The sequence below is a fragment of the Tachyglossus aculeatus genome, chromosome 5 (genome assembly GCF_015852505.1).
Source record: "Tachyglossus aculeatus isolate mTacAcu1 chromosome 5, mTacAcu1.pri, whole genome shotgun sequence".
Taxonomy (NCBI): Eukaryota; Metazoa; Chordata; class Mammalia; order Monotremata; family Tachyglossidae; genus Tachyglossus; species Tachyglossus aculeatus.
In genome coordinates, this window is record NC_052070.1 from 38,455,438 (window position 1) to 38,479,543 (window position 24,106).

Sequence of the window (24,106 nt, forward strand, 5' to 3'; positions counted from 1 at the left end):
GGGCAGTCACTCTCTGGGCCTCAGTTCTCTCATCTGTTAAATGGGGATTAAGACTGAGCTCCCTGTGGGACAGCCTGATCACCTTGTAACCTCCCCAGCGCTTAGAGCAGTGCTTTGCACATAGCGCTTTATAAATGCCATTATTATTTATTTACTTACACTGGGACAACCTGATCACCTTGTAACCTCCCCAGTGCTTAGAACAGTGCTTTGCACATAGTAAGTGCTTTATAAATGCCATTATTATTTATTTACTTACACTGTGTGCAGAGCACTGTATTAAGCCCTGGGAGAGGAAGACACAGGGGTGCGGGGGGGTTAGATCCACAGCCCCTGGAGGGACCATGTCTAAGAGCCCCCGTTGGGGCTCTCTCCCCACACCCCCCCTTCCAACTACACACATGTACATACAAACACACACTCTCTCCTTGCTGTGTGGCGTTGCTCTAATGCTGCTGTTCAAGCTGGGGTTTATGGAGGACTAGGGGGGTGTTTGGAAGTTTTTCTGTAGTAGGGCCCGGGTGTATCCCCAAGAACAACCCGGCCCCAAGGCCTGGGAAAGTCCGCCTTGGGCGAGAGGAGGCCCTGGACACGGATTCAGCTCTGGACCGTTTCCAGGAATACAGCATCGTGATCGAGAAGCTCTCCGACGGGGAGTGGGTCCCTTTTGACGGAGATGACATCCAGCTGGAGTTTGTTCGGATCGACCCCTTTGTGAGGACTTTCCTGAAGAAAAATGGTAAGTGTTTCCCCAGCCTCTTCCCACCTTGCTCTTGGGAGCAGCAGAGGCACTGCTGTTTAGATTCAGGAGACTGTGATGCCCAAACCCATTTTCCTGCCCTGTTTAGGAAGATGTGCCCTTGTAGGTTGTGGCTTTTAGAAACGGGTTTCGTGTAGAACTTAAACAGGTGCCCCAATGTTGTTTAACCAACCGCCTGGCTAGAGCCGTCAGGACCTTCGTTCCTAATTCCTAGGGGGCAAATACAGCGTCCAGTTCAAGCTCCCCGACGTTTACGGGGTGTTCCAGTTCAAAGTGGACTACAACCGGCTGGGCTACACTCATCTGTACTCCTCTACTCAGGTAAGATTGATTCCTCCATCACCGCAGGAGGTGGTAAGGCTGATTTGTTGGGCACGTACTGCGCTGGGGTAGATCACTCCAATCGGGTCCTTCTGCCTCCCCGCTACTACTTGCGGTATTTTAGGCAAGCACAGGAGTCAAGGTCGGGGTAGCTGCAAGATAACTGTCTTTTAGACTGTGAGCCCACTGTTGGGTAGGGACTGTCTATGTTGCCAATTTGTACTTCCCAAGCGCTTAGTACAGTGCTCTGCACATAGTAAGCGCTCAATAAATACGATTGATGATGATGATGATAATTGGGTTGGACACAGTCCCACATGGGCCTCAGTCTTAGCTCTGCTGGCACACTTGCCCGTGTGTTTTTGTGTACACCAGAGGGGAACTGGACACAAAATAGAGGGCGGGCTGAGCTAGTGGGAAGGCCCAGTAATGGTACTTATCCTCTTACTGCACCTTGCCAGTGTGTTGCCCACACCCTTCTCTTTCCACCGTAGGTATCTGTTCGCCCCCTCCAGCACACCCAGTACGAGCGCTTCATCCCCTCGGCCTTCCCCTACTACGCCAGTGCCTTCTCCATGATGGTGGGGCTCTTCATCTTCAGCATCGTCTTCTTGCACATGAAGGAGAAGGAGAAATCTGACTGAGAGCCCCGAGGCTCCGACTTGCCACTGATTTGGGACAGCTGAGGGGTGGGTGTGTTTTGTATTTTTTTTTTTTTTTGTAAGTCCAAGGGACCTTGGGAAGGGAGGGAATTACTGTGGTGGAGATGCTGTGCTGATTACCTCTTGGGGAGGAATCTGGCCCCCTGCCATCTTCGCTCCCAAAATAAAAGATTGAAATGTCGCCCTCAACGCTGAGCTGTAAGTAAGGGCTTGGATAAAGACACTGCTTGCTGCCACGCTGTGCCTTTCCCATAAAAGAGGCAGGACGGGCTTGGATAGGGGGATAGGAAATCATTTTTCCGGGGCAAAAGTTCCTCCAACATTCATTCATTCAATTGTATTTATTGAGCGCTTACTGTGTGCAGAGCACTGTACTAAGCACTTGGGAAGTACAAGTCGGCAAAATCTAGAGACGGTCCCTACCCAACAGTGGGCTCACAGTCTAGAAGGGGGAGACAGATGACAAGACAAAACATTAACAAAAATAAAATAGACTATGTAAATATGCACAAGAATATGTTGGCCGTGACAAGACAAAACATTAACAAAATAAAAGACTGTGTAAATATGCACAAGAATATGGTTGGCCGTGACAAAACATATTAACAAAATAAAATAGACTATGTAAATATGCACAAGAATATGGTTGGCCGTGACAAGACAAAAACATTAACAAAATAAAATAGACTATGTAAATATGCACAAGAATATGGTTGGCCGTGACAAAACATATTAACAAAATAAACTAGACTATGTAAATATGCACAAGAATATGGTTGGCCGTGACAAGACAAAACATATTAACAAAACAAAATAGACTATAACTATGCACAAGAATATGTTTGGCCGTGACAAGACAGAACATATTAACAAAATAAAATAGACTATATGCAGCAAGAATATTGCTTGGGCCAGTGACACGACAAAACACAATTAACAAAATAAAATAGACTACGTAAATATTCACAAGATATGTTCGGGGCCGCTTGAGGGAACTGAGACCCTGAGAGGTGAAAGTTCGAGTCGAAGCCGGAACGGTGCTTACGCATTCAAGAACACAACGAGGGCAGAGATTTTGGTTGTGCAGTTTGAAAATTTATCCCGGGAGGAAACCAAAGGAGCGAGTTCACATAAACATCTACGAATTCACCGTGCAAAAGAAAGCATGTTAATGAAGGGCCTGGCAAAGATGCTGGATTGAGATCTCTGCCAAAGGTGAAGACGAAGCTTCTAATCTGAAGAATTTAAGCGTATCCCGAAGGGCTTGGCGAAAGATGCTGGATTGAGATCTCTGCCAAAGTGAAGAACTGACTTCTAACCTTAAGCGTATCCCAAACCTGAGGGTGACAGGTTTCTCTCCCAGTCCGGACGGGGTTGGCGGGGTGTGCGCGGGTTCCCAGGCGAAGCCATCACGGGGCTGCCCTCCACGAGCGCAGCAGGAATAGGCCGCCTGGCACAGGGGCCTCGTAATCCAGGTTGGCCAGGAAGCACTGCTTCAGCTTGGTCTTCCGTGCAGCTGGCGCGGGCTGCGGCTCCGGCTCAGTATGGTGGCGGCCGGAGTGGCGGAGGAGCCAGCCGGTCACCTCGGCCGGCCTCAGCTTCTCTCCGGGGGCGAGAAGGCTCTCCCCCCACAGGCTCAGGTGCAGCACGTTGGCCGCCACGCGAGCTGACGGTCTCTGCAACGACGCGGGCAAGGGAGACGCGGCTTCAGACAAGGCCTCGCCCGGAGGGACGGCCGTCCGGGAGGGGTGGCTTCACGTGTTTCATAATAATGATGGCATTTATTAAAGCGCTTGCTATGTGCAAAGCCCTGGGGAGGTTACTGGGGGTTTAAGACTGTGAGCCCCCCGTGATCACAACTTGATCACCTTGTAAACCTTTCAGCGCTTTGCCACATAGTAAGCGCATAATAAATGTCATTATTATTATTACAAGGTGATCAGGTTGTCCCACGGGGGGCTCGCAGGCCTTCATCCCCATTTTTACGATGAGGAAACTGAGGCACAGAGAAGTCAAGTGACTTGCCCGAAGTCACACAGCTGACAATGGGCAGAGCTGGGATTTGTAACCCGTGACCTCTGACTCCAAAGCCCGGGCTCTCTTTCCATTGAGCCACAACCGCTCTCCGTTTCGTATGCTTCATATGTTGCCAACTTGTACTTCCCGAGCGCTTAGCACAGTGCTCTGCACACAGTAAGCGCTCAATAAAGACGATTGATTGCTTCATATGTTGCCAACTTGTACTTCCCAAGCGCTTAGCACAGTGCTGTGACAATTGGCAGAGCTGGTATTTGAACCCGTGACCTCTGACTCCAAAGCCCGGGCTCTTTTCCATTGAGCCACACTGCTTCTCCATTTCGTATGCTTCATATGTTGCCAACTTGTACTTCCCGAGCGCTTAGCACAGTGCTCTGCACACAGTAAGCGCTCAATAAAGACGATTGATTGCTTCACGTTGCCAACTTGTCCTTCCCAAGCGCTTAGCACAGTGCTCCGCACACAGTAAGCGCTCAATAAATACGACTGATCGATTCACCCTGACCCTAATCTTATTTCTCCATTAAAAGTCTCTCCTGAAACACGGAGAAGGGATGGGGGAAGCTGGCCGGGCTATCACCCCATCTAGGTCCTTGCTTGCTGTTTGGATCAGAATACTCTCCCAAGGATTTCGTAATTGTGGTGTTTATCTCCGTGCCAGGCACTGTGCTAAACGGCGGGGGTGGAGACAAAGCTAATTGGGTTGGACACAGAGCCTGTCCCACATCTACCACCCCATAATAATAATAATGACGGTATTTGTTAAGCGCTTACTACGTGCAAAGCACTGTTCTAAGCGCTGGGGGGGATACAAGGTGATCAGGTTATCCCACGTGGGGCTCACAGTCTTCATCCCCATTTGACAGATGAGGGAACTGAGGCACAGAGAAGTGAAGTGACTTGCCCAAAGTCCCCCAGCTGACAAGTGGCAGAGCGGGGATTTGAACTGGTAACATGTTGCCAACTTGTACTTCCCAAGCGCTTAGTCCAGTGCTCTGCACGCAGTAAGCGCTCAATAAATACGATTGATGATGATGCTCTGCACACAGTAAGCGCTCAATAAATACGACTGATTGATTGACTGATTGATAACCTCCGACTCCAAAGCCCGGGCTCTTTCCACCGAGCCGCGACCTGTCAATCAATCAATCAATCAATCAATCGTATTTATTGAGCGCTTACTATGTGCAGAGCACTGTACTAAGCGCTTGGGAAGTACAAATTGGCATCACATAGAGACAGTCCCTACCCAACAGTGGGCTCACAGTCTAAAAGGGGGAGACAGAGAACAGAACCAAACATACCAACAAAATAAAATAAGTAGGATAGAAATGTACAAGTAAAATAAATAAATAAATAAATAGAGTAATAAATATGCTGTTTCGGAATACCCTCCCGAGTAAAGCGGTGCTTGCTGCGTGCCAGGCACTGTACTAAGCACTGGGGTGGATACAAGCGAGCTGGGTCGGACGCAGTCTCTCCCCATTTTACGGATGAGGTAACTGAGGCACGGCGGTGCTCAGTACAGTACTCACTAATGACGACGGCGGAGTTGGGGGGGGCCTTACCTTGCCGGGCTCCCGCTGGAGCAGTGATCTTACCAGCTGCCTCACGTTCCGAGGGGCACGGTCCCCCGGGAGGACGGGCAGCTGAGTCTCGCGGTAACTGCGGCTTTCGAGGTGGGCCCTTCCTTGGCCGTTGAAGGGGTTGGGGAGCCCGAGGATCTCGTAGGCGATTGGCCGCCCACGGGGCCCAGGCGTCCGCTTGCTGTAGTCGATCACGACCCCGGGGCCGGGGCAGGCCAGTGGACACCTGCGGGGGGAAAACGGTCACTGCTTTGCGGTGCATGAATTCTAGGGAGTGAGTACAACAGAGGAAGGAAATCTAGCGGGGGAGACGGACACAAGGAATGACAGACTAAGGGGAAAAAAGAAAGGGGGGGGAAAATGGATGTATGGATGAGTACTGTCTCTAGATGTTGCCAGTTTGTACTTCCCAAGCGCTTAGTACAGTGCTCTGCACATAGTAAGCGCTCAACAAATACGATTGGTGATGATATGTTTGTACATATTTATTACTCTATTTTACTTGTACATATCTATCCTATTTATTTTATTTTGTTAGTATGTTTGGTTTGGTTCTCCGTCTCCCCCTTTTAGACTGTGAGCCCGCTGTTGGGTAGGGACCGTCTCTATATGTTGCCAATTTGTACTTCCCAGGCGCTTAGTACAGTGCTCTGCACACAGTAAGCGCTCAATAAATACGATTGATGATGATGATATATGTATATATGTTTGTACATATTTATTACTCTATTTTACTTGTACATATCTATTCTATTTATTTAATTTTGTTAGTATGTTTGGTTTGGTTCTCCGTCTCCCCCTTTTAGACTGTGAGCCCGCTGTTGGGTAGGGACCGTCTCTATATGTTGCCAATCTGTACTTCCCAGGCGCTTGGTACAGTGCTCTGCACACAGTAAGCGCTCAATAAATACGATTGATGATGATGATATATGTATATATGTTTGTACATATTTATTACTCTATCTATTTATTTTACTTGTACATACCTATTTATTTTATTTTGTTAGTATGTTTGGTTTTGTTCTCCGTCTCCCCCTTTTAGACTGTGAGCCCACTGTTGGGTAGGGACCGTCTCTATATGTTGCCAATTTGTACTTCCCAGGCGCTTAGTACAGTGCTCTGCACACAGTAAGCGCTCAATAAATACGACTGATGATGATGATGATGATAAGGAAGTCTCTATGTTCAGAAGTGCCAAGGGAGGTTGAGCGGCAGTAAGTGCGGAGGCTGGAAGGCCGGGGACCCAGAAGACTAAAAATTAGGGTAAGCCTGGAGGGGGAGGGAACTCTGAGCATTGAGATTGAGGCACAGTGAGGGGTCAGATAGTGTGGACTGGCCCGGAGATGGTGAGTAGCTACAAGGGAGAGAACCGACTGCTTTAAAGCCAAGGGCCGGGAGTTTCTGCTTGACGCGGCGGAGAATGAGGGCAGGAGACTTTTTAGAAAAACATCCAGGCCGCAGAAGAACGTGACAGTGGACAGGACAAAGGCCAGAGGTGGACAGCGTAGCCCATTCGGGATATGTCACGCTCCTTTAGACTGTGAGCCCACTGATGGGTAGGAACTGTCTCTATATGTTCCCAGCCTTCCCAGACTGAGCCCCTTCCTTCCTCTCCCCCTCGTCCCCCTCTCCATCCCCCCCATCTTACCTCCTTCCCTTCCCCACAGCACCTGTATATATGTATGTACATATTTTTTACTCTATTTTATATTTTTGTACATATCCATTCTATTTATTTTATTTTGTAGCATGTTTGGTTTTGTTCTCTGTCTCCCCCTTTTTAGACATGAGAGCCCACTGTTGGGTAGGGACTGTCTCTAGATGTGCCAATTTGTTAACTTCCCCAAGCGCTTTAGTACAGTGGCTCTGCACATAGTAATCAGGCTCAAATAAATACGATTGATGATGATAGACGGTTGCCAACTTGGACTTCCCCACGCGCTTAGTACAGTGCTTCCCTAAGCGCTCAATAAATACGACTTGATTGATTAATAAGGCTGAGACGGGGGGGAGACCACCCAGGAAATGCGGCGGGAATGGATGTGGGACCCCTGGGGGAAAATTAAGGGGGTCTATGTGTGTACACCGTATGTCCCCCTGCACCCTGGAACGGCACTCGGCTGGAACCGCCAACCCGTCGGGCCGAACACGGGGCAGTCCGCCCACCCCTTCGGCATGTCCCAGCTCGGGCACAAAACCTGCGCCTTCCCTCAGACCCGCTTGAGGCCGAGGGGACGGGAACACAGCTAGGAGATGGGCTGACTTCCTGACCAGCGATACGGCCCGATGCGGACACCCCAGCGGGAATTACCTCTGGGGCCATCAGGCAGCCGTTTCCTCCCCCGATCCACATACCAGCTGGTGAAAGGCAGCCGCAGGCCCGACGCTGTCATCGGCCCAGGCAGCAAACCGAAGTCTGTGATCACCAGCCTGGGACCAGCCGGCTGTTAAGGAAGCAGTTGTAAAACCACGAGAGGAAACAAGGCAGAGGATCTCCACCCCTTCTCCTGCCTAATTGGAGAAAGGCTGGCACTTGGTCTGCACAGGCCAAAGGGCTCTAAGGGTACGAGAGAGACCCAGGCCTGGGGTCCCGTGAACCTCAGGCTGTTTCCAGCTAGGAAACTGAGTCACGGAGACCCAGGATTAATACCTGACGAGGGGAGGCACAGAAGAGAAAAGTGAGGAGCCACTCCGAGAAGCAGCGTGGCTTAGTGGATAGAGAGTCCAGAAGGACCTGGGTTCTAATCCCAGCTCTGCACACTGTCTGCTGTGTGACCTCCGGCAAGTCACTTAACTTCTCTGCGCCTCGGTTACCTCATCTGCAAAATGGGGATTGAGGACTGTGAGTCCCACGTGGGCCTACCGGATCACCCTGTGCTTGGCACATAGTAAGCCCTTAAACAAATACAATAATAACAACACTATGTAGAACCCTGGGTACGTCACAACTTCTAGACTGTGAGCCCGCTGTTGGGTAGGACCGTTTCTAATGTTGCTCAACTTGCGACTTCCCAAGTGCTTAGTCCAGTGCTCTGCACACAGTAAGCGCTCAATAAATACGATGAGTGAATGAATGAACTTCTCTGGGCCTCAGTTCCTCATCTGTAAAACGGGAATTAAGACCGTGGGCCTCATGTGGGGACAGGGCCTGATGAATTGGTAGCTACCTCAGTGCTTGGTGCGCATAGTATGCACTTAACATACTGTCTCCCCCCTTTTAGACTGTGAGCCCACTGCTGGGTAGGGACTGTCTCTATATGTTGCCAACTTGGACTTACCCCAAGCGATTAGTACAGTGCTCTGCACACCGTAGCCGCTCAATAAATACGATTGAGTGATTGATTAAACAAGCTACCCACAGCTTGGCCAGCTAAAGGGTGCCTGCCAGATGCCCGGAGTTACTTTCCTATCCCGTCTCGGGTCTCGGGGGGAAAACCTGGATAGGTGAACGTGTTTTAGCTGTCTTCAGGGCAAGCGGCTTTGCCTTGTCCGTTCCTGCCCCCGCCGGGGGCTTCCTCACACCCAAAATGGAGACACTTCTACAGTGGGCGACCTGTATCCCGCTGAGGTGGCCGGGAAAACCGCTGGGGAAACGAGGCCCTCCAGTTTCCACCGATGGTCAAAACACCCCCCCGCCTGCTCTCTCCTCCCTCCTGACGGTGATGCAGTGTCCCCGGGCTTCCTCCGCTTTACAGGAGGGGAAATTAAGGCCAAAGAGAGGGAAAGCAAGAAGCGGGGGTCCTGAAACACTGCCCCTTCCCACGCAACCTACCTGAATCAAATTCCACCAGGATGTTGTCAGATTGTAAGTCCTGTGCGCTATGCCCTGTTGAACCAAGTGATCGACACCTTCCAGTAACTGCAAGATCATCATTGTGCTGAGGCGGGGGCTTGGAGTGCTCGCCTGCAGGTACTGGCGCAGAGTACAGGGATAGCTGGGCGGAGAGGGAGACAGGCCCGTCTGACTCAACTGACTCCGCAAACTGCCACTCCAAGCGTCCCCTTCCTGACTCTCGGCCCGTCCCGTCCCCCGTCCCAAACTGCTCTGGAGCCGAGGAGCCGGGTGCCCCGGGGAGCGGCCTGAAAGACCACCTCCCTTGGCATCCGAGCGGATGCGAGGGGTGGCGAGGGAGAGGGAGTGTGCTCCTGAGCTCGAGGGGCACCTACGCTGGCCCAGAGAGACAGGAAAATGGATGAGGGAATGTCAAGGGCCTGAAGCATAAGGATTCCCAGGAGGCCGGGGAAAGGTTAAATAGGCCTTTTGGAGATCGGATTTTCCCTCAAAACCTCCATCTTAGGGAAGCAGCGTGGCTCCGTGGAAAGAGCCCGGGCTTTGGGGTCAGAGGTCGTGAGTTCAAACCCCGGCTCCGCCACTTGTCAGCTGTGTGACTCTGGGCAAGTCACTTCTCTGGGCGTCAGTTACCTCATCTGTAAAATGGGGATTAAAACTGTGAGCCCCCCGTGGGACAACCTGATCACCTTGTAACATCCCCAGCGCTTAGAACACTGCTTTGCACATAGGAAGCGCTTAATAAATGCCATTGTTATTATTATTATTATTATTATCTTGAGGGCATCTCCTTCCACAGTTAAAATCGGGCTCAGCTCTAGGTTGGGGCCCCAACCCCGCCTCTGCGCTCCCTTAATTGACAGAGAGACAGAGAGAGAGAGACATAGAAAGGAGTGAGAGACAGAGAGAGATGGGGAGGAGGGAGAGAGACGACATGTGTTTAAGGGAGCTCTCCAGCTTCCATGCCCCTAAACTGAGCCTCTCTGAGAAGAATTGGCTCTGAGAAGCAGCAGCTTGGCTCAGTGGAAAGAGCCCGGGCTTTGGAGTCAGGGGTCATGGGTTCGAATCCCGGCTCCACCACATGTCTGCTGTGTGACCTTGGGCAAGTCACTTAACTTCTCTGAGCCTCAGTGACCTCATCTGTAAAATGGGGATGATGACTGTGCGCCCCATGTGGGACACCCCCCAGCGCTTTGCAATGCCATTATTATTATTATTATTATTATTATTAAGAATTCAGCCCTGACTGAGATCCCGCCTTGTCCCGCTTCGCTTACTTCTTCATGACGAGGAAGAGGGTGCGGGTGTGGCCCAGGCCGGAGGGATGCAGGCGAGGGGGGAGCACATCAGGGTAGTCGGCCAGAGCGCCGGGCAGCAGAGGCACCGCTGAGGTGAAGGCCCGCAGGACCTGGATGACGTTGGGGTGGGAGTGTCAGTCGCTTGGGACCGCCCAAACGCTTCCTGTTTTGGGGAGAGACATTTGGAGCAGGGATTCAGACATCGCGGCATGAAATCCTCACCCTTCTCCTAACCAACCGGAACGGATCGACCTCCAAAGACTCCACCATCTCCCATCGCGCCCTCTTCCCATGGCCCGCGAATCCTCCCCGGCCAAGCCGAGGCAGAGGGAAGCGCTGTGTGACCTTTCAAGCACGCTGACAAGATCTTCCTCCCGGCTCTAACGTCCCTGCTTTCTGTGACCGCGGGCAAGCGTTCCCTAACTTTCTTTAATTCCTGAATCCAGCCTGACCCTCTTCCATGCCAATGATTAGAACAGTGCTTGGCACATAGGAAACGCCTTAACGAATACCACCATCATCACTTTCCTTGTGCTGAAACCAAGCAGATTTCTGCTCATATCGGCCTTGTGAAACAAACTGCCAGCTCACTCAAACCTTCCCTAACTTTTAATTCCAGAATCCAGCCTGACCCTCCTTCCATGCCAATGCTTAGCACAGAGCTTGGCACATAGTAAACGCTTAACAAATACCACCATCATCACTTTCCTTGTGCTGAAGCAGATTTCTGCTCACGTCGGCCTTGTGAAACAAACTGCCAGCTCACTCAAACCTTCCCTAACTTTTCTTTAATTCCTGAATCCAGCCTGACCCTCCTTCCATGCCAATGCTTAGAACAGAGCTTGGCACATAGTAAACGCTTAACAAATACCACCATCATCACCTTCCTTGTGCTGAAACCGAGCAGATTTCTGCTCACGTCGGCCTTGTGAAACAAACTGCCAGCTCACTCAAACCTTCCCTAACTTTTAATTCCAGAATCCAGCCTGACCCTCCTTCCATGCCAATGCTTAGCACAGAGCTTGGCACATAGTAAACGCTTAACAAATACCACCATCATCACCTTCCTTGTGCTGAAACCAAGCAGATTTCTGCTCACGTGGGCCTTGTGAAACAAACTGCCAGCTCACTCAAACCTTTTTGCTGCCCCATCCTGTCCTGCGGGGATATATTGAGAAAAATGAATAAAATGTCCCTTTCTTCCATTCACCGGGTATAAACCCTTACTCCTCCTGGGGAACTGAATAAGGGAATGAGGGTTCCAGGAATATCCAGTACTGCTTTAAGCCCCCAGAGGGTTCTCCTCCCCTGCGTTTACTCAGCAGGACCCTTACAACAAAACGACAGAAGATAGCACGGATTTTCCTGAATCTAAACCTAAAATATTTGGAAAGTTTTAATATTTGGGCGGGGGGCCTTATCTACTGAATCAACTTCACTATTGGTTCCACTTCCACTCACCTGGCAGGCATGGGGATGCCCGGAGGCAGCATGGCTTAGTGGATAGAGTCGGGGCCTGGGTTCTAATCCCAGCTCCACCACCTGTCTGCTGTGTGACCATGAGCAAGCCACTTCACTTCTCCGCGCCTCAGTTACCTCATCTGTTTAATGGGGATCAAGACTGTGAGCCCCACAGTGGGTTTTGTTCTGACGACTTTTAGACTGTGAGCCCACTGTTGGGTAGGGGCTGTCTCTATATGTTGCCAACTTGGACTTCCCAAGCGCTTAGTCCAGTGCTCTGCACACAGTAAGCGCTCAATAAATACGATTGATGATGATGATGATGATGATGACGACTTGGCACCTGTCTCCGTGTTTTGTTTTGTTGTCTGCCTCCCCCTTCTAGACTGTGAGCCCGCTGTTGGGTAGGGACCGTCTCTATATGCTGCCGACTTATACTTCCCAAGTGCTTAGTACAGTGCTCCGCACACAGAAAGAGGTCAATAAATACGACTGAATAAATGAATGAATGAATGACAGGGACTGCGTCCAACCTGATTAGCATGTACCTACCCCGGCACTTAGTACAATCATTATAAATAAATACCATTGTTATTACTATTATTATTACAATGCTTGACGGAGTAAGTGCTTAGCAAATACCACCATCATCCCTCCGGGGTTGTCTCGCTCACCCCAGGAATCAAATAAACCGTCCTGAGGGACTGTTCCTTACCTGTGGGCGAAAGCCCCGTACTGTCCGGACAGGGCGAGGCGGGTGGCCGGCACCAGCTCCTGGCTCATGGTGCTGAGGATGGCTTCGCTGGAGGAGCCCGCCTGCAACAACAGCCGCCCGAGCCCAGCGTTAGCCGACCCGCCGCGCTGCGGACAGGCGCCCTGGGACACCCAGGAACCCTCGGCCTCGACGGGGACACTGCAGTGGGAGACCTCACCTCCCTTCTCTCCTTCTCCAGCCCACCCCGCACCCTCTGCTCCTCTGCCGCTAATCTCCTCACCGTGCCTCGTTCTCGTCTGTCCCACCATCGACCCCCGGCCCACATCATCCCCCGGGCCTGGAATGCCCTCCCTCCGCACATCCGCCAAACTAGCTCTCTTCCTCCCTTCAAAGCCCTACTGAGAGCTCACCTCCTCCAGGAGGCCTTCCCACACTGAGCCCCCTTTTTTCTCTCCTCCTCCCCATCACCCCCTCTGCCCTACCTCCATCCCTTCCCCACAGCACTTGTGTATATTAGTACATATTTACAACTCTATTTTATTAATGATGTGTATATAACGTGTATATATGTGTGTGTATATATATATATATGTGTGTATGTATATATGTATATGTATGTATGTATGTATATGTATATATATATGTATATATATGTGTGTGTGTATGTATATATATGTGTATATATGTGTATTAATGATGTGTATGTGTATATAGCTATAATGCTATTTATCTATTCTGACGATATTGACACCTGTCCAGAAGCAGCGTGGCTCAGTGGAAAGAGCCCGGGCTTTGGAGTCAGAGGTCATGGGTTCGAAACCCCGCTCCACCACATGTCTGCAGTGTGACCTTGGGCAAGCCACTTAACTTCTCTAAACCTCAGTTGCCTCATCTGTAAAATGGGGATTAAGATTGTGAGCCCCCCTGTGGGACAATCTGATCACCTTGTATCCCCCCAGCGCTTAGTTCAGTGCTTGGCACTAGTAAGCGCTTTAACATATGTCATTATTATTATTATTATTATTATTATTATATATTATTACTTGTTTTTATTGTCTGTCTCTCCCTCCCCCTCCCTCCCCTGGGAAGCAGCGTGGCTCAGTGGAAAGAGGCCCGGGCTTGGGAGTCAGAGGTCGTGGGTTTCTAATCCCGGCTCCGCCACACGTCTGCTGTGTGACCTTGGGCAAGTCACTTAACTTCTCTGAGCCTCAGTTCCCTCCATCGGTAAAACGGGGATTAAGACTGTGAGCCCACGTGGGACAACTTGATCACCTTGTATCCCCCCAGCGCTTAGAACAGTGCTCGCACATAGTAAGTGCCTAACAAATGCCATCATCATCATCGTTATTATTACCTATTCTAGACTGTGAGCCCATTGTTGGGTAGGGATGTCTCTGTTGCTGAGTTGTACTTTCCAAGCGCTTAGTAGTGCTCTGCACACAGTAAGCGCTCAGTAAATATGACTGAATGAATGAATGACAGGCATTGCACCAGTTTGCTACAAGGCCAATCAGCAATCGTATTTACTAAGCACTTACTCGTATGCAGAGCGCTTGTACTAAGTGCGTGGGAGCCTTATGATACAACATAAACCCACAGGACACATTCACTGCTTACAAGCTTACAGTCTAGCAGGGCGAGAAAAAATACAAGATAAAAAAAAAACACGGCTAGCAAAGTTATCTCTCTCTCTGCATTACGTGGGGGTGGGCCCGAGGGACCTCGTCTCTCTCCCTCGCACCGGAACTGTCTTAAACCACTCGTCCATCCACATTACCCACATCGGACACTTGAAAACCAAGCTGGGCAAGGCAACCAGAATGACTCTGCCCAGCTCCATCATCCCTCCTTGTCCCCGGGGAACAACTGAAATTTTGTTGAAATTTGCCATCTCAATTTCTGTGACGCAGACCCGAATAGGTGGGGGGTGCGCTAGCTAAATCTCCATATTGCCTCCCAGGGTCACCCCCAAGTCACATGACAGGTTGTAGATTTAACCCGTAATAAAAATAATTGTGGTACGTTGCTAAACATTTACTAAGTGTCCAGTACGGTACTAAGTGCTGGGTTAGGTACACGATAATCAGTGCTAAGTGCTTAGTACGCTGCTCTGCAAACAGTAAGCGCTCAATAAAACGACTGAATACTATCAGGTGGCAACCATGGGGCTCACAAGCCTCCCTCTCTCCCAGGCTTGCATCTCCTCCCCGCCTTCAAGACCTGCTACTTGGATGTTCTCCTGTCACCTCAAACTTAAACGTGTACCAAAAACAGAGCTCCTCCCTTATCTTCCCTCCCAATTCTTGTCCTCTCCCAGACCTTCCTGTCGCTGTAGACGCACCGCCATCTTCCCGTCTAGAAGCTCACGAGGATAACTGGCGTCATCCTTGACTCCCGCTATCTCATTCAACCCATATATCCGATCCGTCACCAAATCCTGTCTCACCTTCACAACATCGCTAAAATCCACCCTTTCCTCTCCATCCAAACCGATACCACTTTAGCATAATCACTCATCCTATCCCTCCTAGATTACTGCATCAGCATCCTTTCCCGCTTCTCCCCACTCTACTCCATCTTCATTCCGCTGCCCAGGTTATCTCTCTACAGAAACGTGAGGGCACGCCACCTCCCTCCTCAAAAATTTCCAGGGGGTTGCCTAGCAACCTCTGTATCAATCAAAAACTCCTCACCAATAGCTTTAAAGCTCTCCATCACCTCCCCTCTCCTACCACACCTCACTTCTTTCATTCTCCAGCCCAGCCCGCACACTTTGCTACCTCTGGTGCTTCCTCACTGGGCCTCGATCTTGCCCCGCTCTCGCTACTGACCCATGGCCCACGTCCTACCTCTGGCTTGGAATGCCCTCCCTTCTCAAATCCACCAATGACTCTCCCCCGCTTCTAAAGCCCTTACTGAAGGCACATCTCCTCCAAGAGGCATTCCCCAGACTAAGCCCCACTTTTCCTCATCTCCCACTCCCTTTCACGTCACCCTGACTTGCTCCCTTTGGTCTTCCCCCCTCTCCCTGCCCCACGCAGCACTTATGTATGTATCTGTAATTTTATTTATTTTTATTGATGCCTGTCTCTCCCCCTCTAGGACTGTAAGCTCGTCGGGGGGCAGGGATTGTCTCTACTGCTGTATCTGTACTTCCCCCATAGCCCTTAGTACAGTGCTCTGCACACCAGTAAGTGCTCAATAAATACGATTAAATGAATGAATTTTGCAGATGAGGGAACTGAGGCCCAGATAAGTGAATGAATTGCTCAAGTGGCGGAGCTGGAATTAAGAACCCCAAGTCTCTCATTCCCATGCCTTTCTCTTTGCAGTAGGCCCACAGGGCCTTCTTGATGTGGTTACACGAGGTGCAGCCACTTAAATTATAGAAACATAAATGCTCATAGAAATCTCCCCCTGGGCCACAGCCCAGGTCATTCTTTGGAGAATGCAGTGTGGCTCAGTGGAAAGAAGCCCGGATTCTTGGAGTCAGAGGTCATGGGTTCAAAATCCCAGCTCCGCCAATTGCCCAGCTGTGTGACTTTGGACAAGTCACTTCACTTCTCGGTGCCCTCAGTTACCTCATCTGTAAAATGGGGAATGAACTGTGAGCCCCCCGTGGGACAACCTGATCACCTTGTAACCCTCCCCAGCGCTTTAGAACAGTGCTTTGCACCAAGTAAGTGCTTAATAAATGACTATCATTATTATTATTCTTTGGAGGAAGGAGTGCTAACTGGGGTAAAATCCTTTCCCTTGGGGGAATTATTGTGTGACTGACCGCAACTTCGTATCTTTACTTTGATCACATTTTACTGGAATAACAGCTTAAAAGAGTCAGGGGATATAGAATGTAAACTCCCCTCGTAGACTGTACGGACTCTTGTGGGCAGGGATCACGTTCTACCGGGCTCTGTTATATTGCGCTTTCCCAAGCGCTCAGTACGTGGCTCTGCACGCAGTAAGCGCTCAGCAAATACCGTTCACTGCCTGACGGACAAAAGCCAAAACCCTTACCGAGACTGTTCCACATCATCTTGATGGCTAAGGGAAAGGAGGGACCGGGCTGAGTAGTTTCCACGGACTCCGGATTTTTCGGGATACATCTGGATCTCCCCGGGCCCCGGCCGGCCCCTGGGGCGGGACCGGGAATGGTCGCTTTCGTACACAAGCAGCGCTGCAGCCTTTGCCAACTCGGCTGCCCGATGAGGTATTCTTCCAGCTGGAAGCCCCGCCATCGGTTCGCAGCCAGGGGCTCGGGAAGCAACTTGTCCTTCTGGGTAAAACTTGCCCTGTGGGAAAAAGAAGCCCAAAGAGAGCCACGGGGCCTTCCGGGCCCCAGTGAAGTCACTTGGCAAGGCTGACAGAAAGATCGATCAATCAACCAATCATATTTAATTGAGCGCTTACTATTGTGCAGAGCTAAGATGACCCACAGTGTCTCCCCCACCCTAGACAGCTAGCTTAGTTGTGGGCAGGGAATGTGTCTGTTTATTGTACCCTCCCAGGCGCTTAGTATGGTGCTCTATTTAAAATACGCTCTATTTATTTTATTTTGTTAGTATGTTTGGTTTTGTTCTCCGTCTCTCCCCTTCTTAGACTGTGAGCCCACTGTTGGGCTGTCTCTATATGTTGCCCAACTTGTACTTCCCAAGCGCTTAGTTACAGTGATCTGCAAATAGTAAGCGCTCAATAAATTCGATTGATGATGATGATGATGATGATGATCTGTACCCTCCCAGCGCGCTTAGTATGGTGCTCTATTTAAAATAACGCTCTATTTTATTTTGTTAGTATGTTTGGTTTTGTTCTCCGTCTCTCCCTTTTTAGACTGTGAGCCCACTGTTGGGTAGGGACTGTCTCTATATGTTGCCAACTTGTACTTCCCAAGCGCTTAGTTACAGTGCTCTGCACATAGTAAGCGCTCAATAAATACGATTGATGATGATGATGACTTGTACCCTACCAGGCGCTTAGTATGGTGCTCTATTTAAAAATACGCTCTATTTATTTTATTCTTGTTAATATGTTTGGTTTTGTTCTCCGTCTCTCCCTTTTAGACTGTGAGCCCGCTGTTGGGTAGGGACTGTCTCTATATGTATATAGTGTTTGTACATATTTATTACTCTATTTATTTATTTATTCATTTTACTTGTACATATCTCTATTCTATATATTCTATTTTGTTAGTATGTTTGGTTTTGTTCTCTGTCTCCCCCTTTTAGACTGTGAGCCCACTGTTGGGTAGGGACTGTCTCTATATGTTGCCAATTTGTACTTCCCAAAGCGCTTAGTACAAGTGCTCTGCACATAGTAAGCGCTCAATAAATACGATGATGATGATGATGATGATGATTGTACCCTCCCAGGCGCTTAGTATGGTGCTCTATTTAAAATACGCTCTATTTATTTATTTTGTTAGTATGTTTGGTTATGTTCTCCGTCTCTCCCTTTTAGACTGTGAGCCCACTGTTGGGTAGGGACTGTCTCTATAATGTTGCCCAACTTGTACTTCCCAAGCGCTTAGTACAGTGCTCTGCACACAGTAAGCGCTTAATAAATACGACTGATTGATTGATTGATTGCTCCTGCACATGGCAAGCGATCAGTAAATACGGCTGAATGAACCAAGTGCCCAAGGATGCTGGTCGTCTCGGGCATCCTGGGCTCAGGCCTTAACACATTCGCCCTCGCTCTGATTGGTTTGTTTCTCTGAGAATTTCGTCTCCTCCTGGCAAATTAGCAACATCAGTGGACAAGGCGCCTTACATGAGACTCTAAGCCCGTCGTGGACACGGATCCACGCTTCTGCAACTTTCCCGAGCACAAAGCCCGGGGCTCCGGCATCAGTAAGCACTTGATAAAACCACCGTTGACTGCCTGGCTGTTCCACGGTTGGAAACGGTACTCGGCTGGAGGCCGGGACTTTGGAGAGCCACCCCTGGGACCCCCGCTAATTTACTGCAGGTCTCTTGCAGCAGAACACTTTAGTGTTTGAAAGTGGCAGTCCTAAGCAGTCAATAGAATTTAAGTGCTAAACTGTAGGACAGTAGCAGTAATAGCAATTTATGAAGCACCTCCTCTACGCAAAAGCGAACACTGGGGAGAGAACACACAGGTGGGAAGGAGACGGGGGTCCCCGTCCCAGTGGGTCGGCTCACAATCCCAATAGTAGTGTAAGTGGGGAGAGGGAATTGGAGAGACACACATTTCTGGAAGACAAGGGGCTTTTGTTTCCCACTGTTAACCAAGATCGGGGTGGGAGGAGAAGTAGCACTCCACGGGCCACGATCCGGGTCGGCTATCGCCCGCCCACACCGCCCAGCCCCTGATCCGAGGGCCCTCACTGAGGCAGCCACTGGTCCTCTCTAACCGTGTCCCCGTTCCTCCGCTCCTGCTGGACTCCCAAACGCGTCTGTCCCGAAGATCATCATCATCAGTCGTATTTATTGAGCGCTTACTATGTGCAGGGCACTGTACAAAGCGCTTGGGAAGTACACAATTGGCAACATACAGAGACAGTCCCTACCCCAACAGTGGGCTCACAGTCGAAGATGCTGCCTGTCGCTGCTTTACCTGCCCCACGCATTCCCCTCTCCCCACACCCCTGCCCCGCTGGAGTCCGGGGATCGCTGTCGGCCACCTCTCCGCCATCGCTGGTGTGTTCCCGGCCCGCTCATTCCGCCTCTTGGCCATCTACACTCCTCAGCTCTTGCCTGATGACAGTGTGGGTTTTTCTTCTCTCTCCCCCTCTTCCCCCACCTGCTCCTTAAATTCATCCTACTGAGAGCTCACCTCCTCCAAGAGGCCTTCCCACACTGAGCCCCATTTATCCTCCCCCCCCCACAGCACCTGTATATGTTTGTATAAATTTATTACTCTATTTATTTTACTTGTACATATTTATTTTGTTAATGATGTGCATCTACCTTTATTTCTATTTATTCTGATGACTTGACACCTGTCCGCATGTTGTGTTTTGTTGTCTGTCTCCCCCTTCTAGACTGTGAACCCGCTGTTGGGTAGGGACCGTCACTATGTTGCCAACTTGTACTTCCCAAGCGCTTAGTACAGTGCTCTGCACACAGTAAGTGCTCAATAAATACGATTGAATGAATGAATGAATCCCCTTTACCTTAGCCTCTGACCCTATCCCTCCACCTCTTTGTCCTAAAATCATTTGCTTCTCTTCTCCCCCTTCACTTTCTTTTTTTTATGGTATTTGTTAAACACTTACTACTAGCCAGGCATTACTGAACGCTGGGATGGATACAATGTTGGACACCGTCCATGTCCCACATGGGGCTCACATTCTTAATCCCCATTTTACAGATGAGGTAACTAAGGCACAGAGAAGTGAACCGACTTGCCCAAGGTCACACAGCACACTAGTGGCAGAGCCAGGATTAGAACCCAGCTCCTTCTGACTCGCAGGCCTGGGTTCTACCCATTAGTCCACACTGCTTCTCACTGATTAATTTATATTACATCTGTAATTCACTTTGGGCAAGTCACTTCACTTCTCTGGGCCTCAGTTCCCTCATCTGTCAAATGGGGATGAAGACTGGGAGCCAACCCGTATTCTACTTATTCTGTTTATTTTATTTTGTTAATAGGTTTTGTTTTGTTCTCTGTCCGCCTCACCTCCTTCCCCTCCCCACAGCACCTGTATATACCATCTCTATATGTTGCCGACTTGTACTTCCCAGGCGCTTGGTACAGTGCTCTGCACACAGTAAGTGCTCAATAAATACGACTGAATGAATGAATGAATGTCTCCCCTTTCTAGACTGTGAACCCACTATTGGGCGGGGACCGTCTCTGTATGTTCCCGACTTGGGCTTCCCAAGCGCTTGGTGCAGTGCTCTGCACACGGGTAAGTGCTCAATAAATACGATTTGAATGAATGAATGAATGACAACCTGATCACCTTGCAACCTCCCCAGCGCTTAGAACAGTGCTTTGCACATAGTAAGTGCTTAATGCCACCATTATTATTATTATTATTATTATTATTATTATTCTCTGTGCCCTCAGCTCCCTCATCTGTAAAATGGGGGTGAAGACTGTGAGCCCCAAGTGGGACAACCTGATAACAATGATGGCATTTGTTAAAGTGCTTGCTATGTGCAAAGCACTGTTCTCTAAGCGCTGAGGGGGATACAAGGTGATCAGGTTGTCATTCATTCATTCACTCAATCGTATTTATTGAGCACTTACTGTGTGCAGAGCACTGTAACTAAGCGCTTGGGAAGTACAAGTCGGTAACATATAGAGACGGTCCCTACCCAACAACGGGCTCACAGTGTAGAAGGGGGAGACAGATCAACAGACAGGTAGACAGGTGACAAAATCGTTAGAACAAATACAATGAAAACTATGTGCACATTATTCCTTTGTGCCTCAGTTCCCCTCATTTGTAAAGTGGGGATGAAGACTGTGAGTCCCACATGGGGCGCTTAGCAAATTACAAGGCGCTTAGCAAATGCCATCATTATCAAGAAGCGTGGGCTCAGCGGAAAGAGCCCGGGCTTGGGAGTCAGAGGTCATGGGTTCAAATCCCCAGCTCCACCACTTATCAGCTGGGTGACTTTGGGGCAAGTCACTTCACTTCTCTGGGCCTCAGTTACCTGATCTGGAAAATGGGGATGAAGACTGTGAGCCCCCCCGTGGGACAACATGAACACCTTGCAACCTCCCAGCGCTTAGAACGGTGATTTGCACATAGTAGGAGCTTAGCAAATGCCATTATTATTATTATTTTTACACATCTGTAAAATGGGGATTAAGGTTGTGAGCCCACCATGGGACAACCAATCAGCTTGTAACCTCCCCGGGGCTTAGAACAGTGCTTTTGCACATAGTATAGCGCTTAACAAATACCATTAATTATTATTACCTCATCTGTAAAATGGGGATGAAGCCTGTGAGCCCACTGCGGGACAACCTGATCACCTTTGTACCTCCCCAGAGCTTATGAACAGTGCTTTGCATGTAGTAAGAGCTTAACAAATACCATTATTACTATTTACCTCATCTGCAAAATGGGGATGAAGACTGTGAGCCCCCCGTGGGACAACCTCATCACCTTGTGTAACCTCCCCAGGGCTTAGAACAGGGCTTTGCACATAGTAAGTGCTTAATAGATACCATTACTATTATTACCTCATCTGTAAAATGAGGGGATGAAGCCTGCGAGCCCCTCGTGGACAATCTGATCACCCTGTAACCTCCCAGCGCTTAGACAGTGCTTTTGCACATAGTAAGCGCTTAACAAATACCATTATTATTATTACCTCATCTGTAAAATGGGGGATGAAGCCCCGTTGAAACCCCCGTGGGACAACCTGATCACCTTGTAACCTCCCCAGCGCTTGGAACAGTGCTTTGCACATAGCAAGCGTTTAACAAATACATTATTATTATTACCTCATCTGTAAAATGGGGATGAAGACTGTAAGCCTCCCGTGGGGCCACCTGATCGCCTGGTAAGCTCCCAGCGCTTAGAACAGCGCTTTGCACATAGTAAGCGCTTAAATACCATTATTATTACTTCATCTGTAAAATGGGGGTGAAGATTGTGAGCCCCCCTGTGGGACAACCTGATCGCCTTGTAAGCTCCCCAGTGCTTGGAACAGTGCTTTGCACGTAGTAAGTGCTTAACAAACGCCATCATTATTACTAGTAGTAGTAGTAGTAGTAGAGAAGCAGCGTGGCTCAGTGGAAAGAGCCCGGGCTTTGGAAGCAGAGGTCATGGGTTCAAATCCCGGCTCCACCAATTGTCAGCTGGGTGCCTTTGGGCAAGTCACTTCACTTCTCTGGGCCTCAGTTACCTCATCTGCAAAATGGGGATGAAGCCTGTGAGCCCCCCATGGGACAACCTGATCACCTTGTAACCACCCCAGCGCTTAGAACAGGGCTTTGCTCATAGTAAGCGCTTAATAAATGTCGTCATTAGTAGTAGAGAGGCCTCCCCAGCGCTTAGAACAGTGCTTTGCACATAGCACTTAAATGCCACCATTATAACTAGTAGTAGTAGCCCTACTGAGAGCTCACCTCCTCCAGGAGGCCTTCCCAGACTGAGCCCCCTCCTTCCTCTCTCCCTCCTCCCCCTCCCCCCAGCACCTGTATATATGTTTGTACAGATTTATTACTCTATTTAATTTGTACATATTTATTCTATTTATTTTATTTTGTTAATCTGCTTTGTTTTGTTGTCTGTCTCCCCCTTCTAGACTGTGAGCCCACTGTTGGGTAGGGACTGTCTCTAGATTTGCCAGCTTGTCCTTCCCAAGCGCTTAGTCCAGTGCTCTGCACACAGTCAGCGCTCAATAAATACGATTGAATGAATGAATGAATGTTGGGTAGGGACCGTCTCTAGATGTTGCCAACTTGTCCTTCCCAAGCGCTTAGTCCAGTGCTCTGCACACAGTAAGCGCTCAATAAATACGATTGAATGACTAGTACTAGGGAGGGTGTAATCGTATTCATTCATTCATTCATGCACATAGTAAGCGCTTAATAAATGCCATTATTATTATTATTATTCATTCTGTGCCTCTTTCATTCAATCGTATTTATTCATTCATTTATTCTGTGCCTCTTTCATTCATTCATTCAATCGTATTCATTCATTCATTCAATCGTATTTATTTATTCATTCATTAACTCAGTCGTATTTATTCCTTCATTCTGTGCCCCTCCCTCCCTCTCTCCCGGTCTCTATCTCTCTCCTCCTCCCCTCCCTCCCTGTCCTTCTCTCTCCCCTTCCCCTCCCCCCTTCCAGACTGTGAGCCCGCTGTTGGGTAGGGACCGTCTCTAGATGTTGCCAACTTGGACTTCCCAAGCGCTTAGTACGCTGCTCTGCACACAGTAAGTGCTCAATAACTACGATTGAATTCATTCATTCCTCAATGAATACGACTGATTGATTGATTCATTCAATCGTATTTATTTATTCATTCATTCATTCGATCGTATTTGTTATTATGGCATTTATTAAGCACTTACTATGTGCAAAGCACTGTACTAAGAGCTGGGGAGATTACAAGGAGGTCAGGTTGTCCCACGGGGGGCTCACAGTCTTAATCCCCATTTTACAGATGAGGGAACTGAGGCCCAGAGAAGTTAAGTGACCTTGCCCAAAGTCACACAGCTGACAGTTGGCAGAGCGGGGATTCGAACCCATGACCTCTGACTCCAAAGCACGGGCTCTTTCCACTGAGCCCACGCTGTTTCATTTAGTGCTGCTGCTTTTAGTCCTTCATTCATCCCTCCCTCTTTCTCTCTCTGTCTCTCTCTCTCTCCCTCCTCCCCTCCCTCCCTGTCCTTCTCTCTCCCCTTCCCCTCCCCCCTTCTAGACTGTGAGCCCACTGCGATTTATTTTACTTGTACCTATCTATTCTATTTATTTTATTTTGTTAGTATGTTTGGTTTTGTTCTGTCTCCCCCTTCTAGACTGTGAGCCCACTGTTGG

At 49.3% G+C, this 24,106-nt stretch overlaps 2 protein-coding genes across 2 annotated transcripts in view; one reads left to right on the top strand and one right to left on the bottom strand.

Annotated features, from left to right (window-relative positions):
* DDOST (dolichyl-diphosphooligosaccharide--protein glycosyltransferase non-catalytic subunit) overlaps nt 1–1,932 on the top strand; it is a 16,245-nt gene extending 14,313 nt beyond the window's left edge. The window contains exons 6-8 of the mRNA XM_038747276.1: nt 462–739; nt 975–1,081; nt 1,576–1,932. Coding sequence (XP_038603204.1) covers nt 462–739; nt 975–1,081; nt 1,576–1,725 — 535 coding nt within the window. The 3' untranslated portion in view covers nt 1,726–1,932. The remainder of the gene's footprint in view (nt 1–461; nt 740–974; nt 1,082–1,575) is intronic.
* Nucleotides 1,933–2,852: 920 nt separating this feature from the next.
* Nucleotides 2,853–24,106, bottom strand: part of PINK1 (PTEN induced kinase 1) — a 34,526-nt gene continuing 13,272 nt past the window's right edge. Inside the window, 14 exon segments of the mRNA XM_038747278.1 lie at nt 2,853–3,419; nt 5,349–5,592; nt 7,661–7,707; nt 7,709–7,803; nt 9,133–9,180; nt 9,183–9,301; nt 10,434–10,585; nt 10,587–10,617; nt 12,631–12,731; nt 16,412–16,416; nt 16,654–16,731; nt 16,734–16,824; nt 16,826–16,922; nt 18,407–18,555. Coding sequence (XP_038603206.1) covers nt 3,153–3,419; nt 5,349–5,592; nt 7,661–7,707; nt 7,709–7,803; nt 9,133–9,180; nt 9,183–9,301; nt 10,434–10,585; nt 10,587–10,617; nt 12,631–12,731; nt 16,412–16,416; nt 16,654–16,731; nt 16,734–16,824; nt 16,826–16,922; nt 18,407–18,555 — 1,524 coding nt within the window. The 3' untranslated portion in view covers nt 2,853–3,152.